Raw genomic sequence first — 7081 nt, 5'->3', positions numbered from 1 at the left:
GGCCAGATTCTGAGTTAGTGTTAATCAGCATAGCAGCCTCTATGGACTTCAGTGGAATTTTCTAGTGACTTCAATGGAATTATTGCAATTTATTCACTTCAGTTGTGGTCAGTGTTTACTGGAAACAGCTAAGGATTCATCTTCACTTGTTTAATAAAGCAACATGAGAGGTAAACTGCAATACAGCAAATAGTATGTGTTACTGATGTTGTTTTTTCCGAACAGCAAAAGGATGTGGTGGACCAATGCCTTTAGGCGATGATTCTGATGTAAGGGTATTTGCGATAGATTTATTCTATAAACGAAGCTCATCTGAAGCAGTCCCTTCAAATTTGCTAGCTGAAAATTAAGGTAAAGTAATTAATATTTTAATTCATGTTTATTTTTAAAGAGTTTAACAACAACATTAAAATTAGCAGAGCACTAATTTTAACCTAATCTGATGAGTATTTCTGCTAAAAATAAATAGAGAAGATCAAATGCAATATTCTGTCTTCTTATAGCAGAAGACATACTTCTGGGATTTAGTGATGAATATAAATAAATATGATCAAATTATTAACACCTTAGTAGAAAAGAAAAATATGTAAATATTGTTTAATTACATGAACACTACATGGGACTTTTGTTAATTATTGTACTGAATAACTCCATTCTCCTGTTGACTGCCCATAGTACATCCAAAAATAGTGTCCCTGTATCATGGATAATGATCCAGAAAATAGAAATAAATAAATTCTACTTAATAGCAGAAATTAACAGTACTTAATGTCATGTTATTGACTATAAGGGGAATCTATCATAAAAAGCCAAATTCTGATCTCCATTATACTGATGTAATGCTGGTGTTAGTTGTGAGCAGAATTTGCCCCATTACTGTATTGCAAAAATTGCTATATAATTATTAAAATTAAATTAATATGTCTGGGCACTTGTGTTTTAGTTGTCATCTGTTAACCTTTAGTTTCCTTTCTATTTAAAATGCACCTACACTTTGCATCAAGATCTAGATTATATGGTAAGAGAGTTTAATATGCGCAAACTGATTCTGAATCAGTAGTTTCCATTTATTATTAGTGCTCAGATTTCTAGGGGGTCCTCAGTACCACCAGATCAGCTCCAATTTTAGCGTCATAAAGGAAGACTTGCACACAGTCTATATTTCACACTAGTAACCATCAAAAACATGATGTTTCCTGGTTTACTGTAATTGACTTTATTAACAGCTTTTGTGGTATTCTCTATATTTGAAGGGCTAGACTGTGGCTTTTAAGCCACATCTCTGCTTACAGAGCTGTGCAGAGACAAAATGCCCCAAAGGAGCATTGGAAAGGATTGGTGGATGGTGCACAGGGCCGGCTCCAGGCACCAGCATTCCAACAGGTGCTTGGGGCGGCAGTTCGAAAGGGGCGGCATTTCCTCCGGCCGCGGCGGCAATTCGGCGGCAGCTTATTCCCTTTGCTGCCTTGGCAGCAGCTTCTTCCTTTTACTGTCTGCGGTGGCAGTTTTTTTCACTGCTTGGGGTGGCAAAACTGTAGAGCCGGCCCTGATGGCACAGATTAGCCCTCTTGGGTATTGTGAGCGATGCAGAGGGGACTGGGCCACTGGAATTCCTTACTTGCATACAATCTAGCACGGAATGGAGAATATAATGACCGTGGTAATATTAATTATGGTAAAACAGTAAATGTTACACATTTTTGCCTTTTTTCTCTTTGTGAATTGTCTATGATTTTTGCAAATTTATTCATAAATCAAAAATTAGTTTCCAAATACCTGTGGTAAATAATGTGTGCTCTGTTAGGAAGCTGCAGTAAATATTCAATTATGATATTCAAAGTCTGAGAGGTGCTGATCATTTTTGATTGGAGGAATAAGTCACAAGTAGTATCTTGTCCAGAGCTTTTGTCAAAATGAGATACATGGGTGAGATAAGAGATTGATGAAGAGACATGTCACTAGACATGTCACCTGCTGTGATGATGTCTTAGAAATGATGTTATGACCTAAACTTTTGCATTTCTAGGGTCTGGCCTAATCTCTTACATCACCTTACCCAAACCCAAAGGCCCACCTTACCTAGTGAGGGAAAACAATAGGATTTGGTTTATGGCCCCAAATCCCTAAACCATTGTCTGATATGTTGCACCACCCATAGAAATAACAAACGAACAGCTAAAACAGTGAGAAAGCTAACATAAAAAGCGGAGAAGTTTAAAATATATGAAAAGAAACACCCATCTGTACTACCTGCACACATTCAAATGGGATGTTACAGCAATTTCAGAGAAATAAAAAGAAATGTTATCATATCCCCATACATACATGCAAAGCCTATATACACTGTCCTGCATGTATACAGGACATGCGCAAGACATACCTCAATACAGAGACAGGCATATTTGTTTTTCAGCATTGTTTTTGAGAAAAAAACATGTGCTATCTTAAAAGAACTGTATGTGAGAAATACACATTTTTGCTTATTTTCTGATTTGCTGCCAGAGCTACACATTATCTAACTTTAGACTAAAGCTGAGTAATGATGCAAAATGCAGGCTTTGTTTAAATTTTTCTCTGTAAAAGAAGTGATAACATTTTTGACTGTTCTTACCACACACAGTCCCCGTTTTGTAAATTAAACCTGTAACTTTACCATAATTTAAGTTACCCATAGACAGAAATACAAACAAGCATCTTATTTTATTGTGTTCTCAAATAATAGAATGTACTTTTATAAAAATGATTAAACTTGGATTTAATAAGTAAAATATAAATAGTGTTAAGAGCACTATAGAAAGCTTCTTTTAGTAGTTGTGTAGCAGTAAATACAATCAAAACATTCTCAATGTATCTTAAATGCTTTAACAGCACATATTTTGCATTATTAATGTCTTTGGCTCATTTAGCAAAATACATATTAAAAATATAAAACACGAGCCCCAGAGGTACAAACTTCTCACAAACACATATCTCACATAAAAATACATACTGGACAGATAATTCTTTTAAAAGGAAAACTGTGAATACCAGGAGGCCAGACTGCTCACAAGAAAAAGCTGGCTTTCTTTCTGACTTCTTCAAGGTTGTCAAAAGACCTCATTGCAAGGCTACATCTAGCCTAATACTTTTTGTCTACAGACACTGAGTCAGTGTGGGATTACGTTTTGGGTCCATAAACTCTGAGCAATGCACACAGGTTTACAGACCATCTTCCTCTGCTCACCCCCTCTCTTTATACAAAGGTCTCATTGGATTAACATTTCAGAAACATGGGGGGAAACTGCACACCAGTTTTTGTGCAAAAGTTAATGCACATACAGATTTTACCTAACAGAGAAGCTTTACCAATTTTGCAAATACATACAGGGCCCATATGAACATCAAGAGCAAAACAGTACAAGTACACCCAAATAGAAACACAGGAAGTTAAGTTAGACATAAACATCCACATGAGTACAAAAATGCCACTTGTAGATATACATGGGTTTATAACAATGACTTCAGAAAAATAATAAATTTACACAAATTAATTTAAAAACAGTTGCACCAAATCCTTTGGTTTCCCTCTGCAGGTAAACAGAATGTGTTTGGTTAACACTTAGATTGGAACATTCCTTTTCTAGAAACATCCATTTTTTCATTTACAGATCGTTTTACAAATATTTTAAAACACCTTTTTTCTTTCTTTTTACATGTTAACTTTTTCATGATTTTAGCTGTATTTCTTTATCATTTCTATTGGTGGTGCTGCTTATCAGTCTATTGGTTTCCCTCCCTAAGTAAGCTGGGCCTTTGGGTTGGGGTTCAAGTGGCAGGGGTTAGCCCAGACACTGAAAGAGCAACAGTTTAATGCTATTTCCAAGACATCGTCATTTTCTGTGAAATCATAGCCAATTACATCACTTCTAGTGAGGATGTCATCCTTATCGTCTCTCCCCATCAGTCTCATTTTGTCATTAATTAGGGGAAAGATACTACTATTGCATTATATCAACAAGCATAACTGAGAATCTGGTTTCCAGTGTGAATACTTGAAATTTCAAGTTAGAAATTTCCTCTCTATGAATATTTGCTGATATTTTCTTGAAATTGGTTATTTCCATCAATTATTCTACTAGTGAATACGTTCACTAAAATATTCAAAAGGAAATGTACACAGTGGAGGTTATGAACAGAACTGAAATTAATTCTGTTTTTGTGATTTTTCACTCAGTTTTCTGAGGTATTCACTCAGCTCTAGTTTACCTTTAAATGAGGAGCGCTTAATATCTACAATAAGGAAGTTAGGTGCCTACGCTCTTTGAAAATCCCATGAGGCATCTAACTACATTTAAACACCTAACTACATTTAAAAATCTGGCCCTAAGTCCCATTTTCAAACATTAATGAGACTTTTAGGCATGTAATACGCTACAGCAGCACATTACAGTGCTGCAACTGTACCACTATAGGGCTTCAGTGTAGATATACACTACAGCGATGGGAGAGGTTTTCCCGTCACTGTAGTTAATCCACCTACCTGAGAGGCAGTAGCTAAGTTGACATAAGAATTCTTTTGTTAACCTAGTGCTGTCTACACCGGGGTTAGGGCAGCATAGCTACATCTCTCAGGGGTGTGAATTTTTCATACCCTTCATAGATGTAGCTATGCTGATGTACGTTTTCAGTGCAGACAAGCCCTTAGGCACCTAAGTCATTTTTGAAAGTGACACTTAGCCACTTTTGAAAATGTTTACCCTTTGTCAAGGTTCCCTCCCCACTCTGAACTCTAGGGTACACATGTGGGGACCCGCATGAAAGACCTCCTAAGCTTATTCTTACCAGCTTAGGTTAAAAACTTCCCCAAGGTACAAATTTTGCCTTGTCCTTGAACAGTAAGCTGCCACCACCAAGCGTTGTAAACAAAGAACAGGGAAAGAGACCACTTGGAGATGTCTTCCCCCAAAATATCCCCCCAAGCCCTACATCCCCTTTCCTGGGGAAGGCTTGATAATAATCCTCACCAATTTGTACAGGTGAACACAGACCCAAACCCTTGAGAACAATGAAAAATCAATCAGGTTCTTAAAAGAAGAATTTTAATTCAAGAAAAGGTAAAAGAATCACCTCTGTAAAATCAGGATGGAAAATACTTTACAGGGCATTCAGATTCAAAACACAGAGGATCCCCCTCTGGGCAAAACCTTAAAGTTACAGAAAATAGGAATAAACCTCCCTCTTAACATAGGGAAAATTCACATAAAACAAAAGATAAATTAATCCGCCTTGTCTGGCTTACCTATACTGGTTGCAATATTGGAGACTTGGATTAGGAGGCGTTGGAGAAGATGGATTTCTGTCTGGCTTCTCTCAGTCCCAAGAGAGAATAAACACATAAACAAAGAGTACAAACAAAAGCCTCCCCCCCCTCCCCGCCAAGATTTGAAAGTATCTTGTTCCCTTATTGATCCTTTGGGTCAGGTGCCAGCCAGGTTAGCTGAGCTTCTTAACCCTTTACAGGTAGCAGGATGTTGCCTCTGGCCAGGAGGGATTTTATAGCACTGTATACAGAAAGGTGGTTACCCTTTCCTTTATATTTATGACACCCTTTAATATGTTATCTATCTGGAATATAGAAATATAGTGTTGTTTAATCTTCTCTGTATATTTTAGAAGAGAAATGAATGCCAGCAACTTCAGCAAGGAATGCGACTTTGAGCATGCTGATACCATAATGAAATATTTCCAGATGGTGATCTACATACCTACTTTCATTCTTGGTTTGATTCTCAATTTGCTAGCCCTATGGGTTTTCTGCTGCTTCTGGAAGAAATGGACAGAATCATCAATCTACATGATAAACCTTGCTCTTATGGATCTTCTTCTTCTTTTCTCTCTTCCTTTCAAGATGTACTACTCCATACAAAAGAGGCAGTGGTTCTTGTGCACATTTATAGAATCACTCTATTTTGTCACTATGTATGGAAGTATTTTCCTCATTGCCTGCATTAGCTTGGACAGATATATTGCTATCAGGCACCCTTTCCAAGCTAGGATTTTCCGATCCCCTAGGAGGGCAGGCATGACATGCTGCTGCGTTTGGGTTGTAGTTTGGCTTGGCAGCATCCCCATGTATAACTTAAAAAACACTGACAATTTCAGATGCTTCCACAATATGTCAGATCAGACATGGAGCATGCCAGTCATCCTTTCTGTTGAAATCTTTGGATTTCTCATCCCATTTACTGTGATGGTTTATTGTTCTGTTAAGATCATCCAGACTCTTCTAAAAGATAAAAACCAACGAAAAAAGAGGGCTGAGCAAGTTACCAGTGTATGGATCATTGCAGCCAATCTCACAGTGTTCATGGTTTGCTTCACACCAGTCCACGTGGGGATCTTTCTGCAGTTCCTGGTAAGGCGGCACATCATTGTGGACTGCAGTGTGAAACAAAGCATTAGCCTCTTCATTCAGGTGGCAATGTGTTTAGCCAATGTCAACTGCTGTCTGGATGCTATCTGTTACTACTTTACTGCAAAAGAATTTCGCAAGAAAACTTACTTCAAAGACTTAGCAAAACCATTTTCTGTCTCTCAGGCCAGTACTGGATGATTGAACTTCATGCTAGAGAATAATGTCATTTTCTCAGCTAAAGCTTGTCAAATAGATTTCTGGCAAAACTGAAGTTTATTGCTTTTAAATAAGATTACCCAAGTAATCTTGTGTGTGTGCACGCATGTATTTGGGGGGAGTGACAGAATGTGGGCATGCATGCAAATGTGTCTGAGAGCACATATGCACATAGAATAATATTTTAAGCCTTGTAAAGCCGAACATCTTTCTTTTCTTTGAAACAAAACAAAAAGAAAATGTAAAAATAAAGAACAAAAACAAATGGCTCAGAGGCATAATAGGAAAGAATTTTATCATCTCAAACTGTAAGATGTCTGTTAAAAATCTGAAATAAACTTGCTAAAGTAGAAGAACCCTTGTAGTACAAGTGTCCATTGAAATCTCTCATTCATCCCAAATCGACCTTTACTGAAATAAACAGAAACTGTTAGGGATGGATCAAGAGCAGAACTATTTATCTGAAGCTCT

The 7081-nt window shown here is 37.3% G+C and overlaps 1 protein-coding gene across 1 annotated transcript; it reads left to right on the top strand.

Moving 5' to 3' along the window:
• Window positions 1-219: 219 nt before the first annotated feature.
• LOC102941854 (G-protein coupled receptor 55) lies at window positions 220-6592 on the top strand. The gene is made up of 2 exons (XM_007057443.4): window positions 220-351; window positions 5653-6592. The coding sequence occupies exon 2, from the start codon at window positions 5660-5662 to the stop codon at window positions 6590-6592; it is 933 nt and encodes a 310-aa protein (XP_007057505.2). The 5' UTR covers window positions 220-351; window positions 5653-5659.
• Window positions 6593-7081: the final 489 nt, after the last annotated feature.

This window comes from Chelonia mydas, chromosome 9 (assembly GCF_015237465.2).
Source record: "Chelonia mydas isolate rCheMyd1 chromosome 9, rCheMyd1.pri.v2, whole genome shotgun sequence".
Taxonomy (NCBI): domain Eukaryota; kingdom Metazoa; phylum Chordata; order Testudines; family Cheloniidae; genus Chelonia; species Chelonia mydas.
The sequence above is the reverse complement of the archived record's forward strand: the minus strand, read 5'-3'. Positions and strand labels throughout refer to the sequence as shown.

What these genes read in the sequence shown, in the direction of transcription:
- LOC102941854 (XM_007057443.4), top strand. Translation starts at nt 5,660, where the DNA reads ATGAATGCCAGCAACTTCAGCAAGGAATGCGACTTTGAGCATGCTGAT.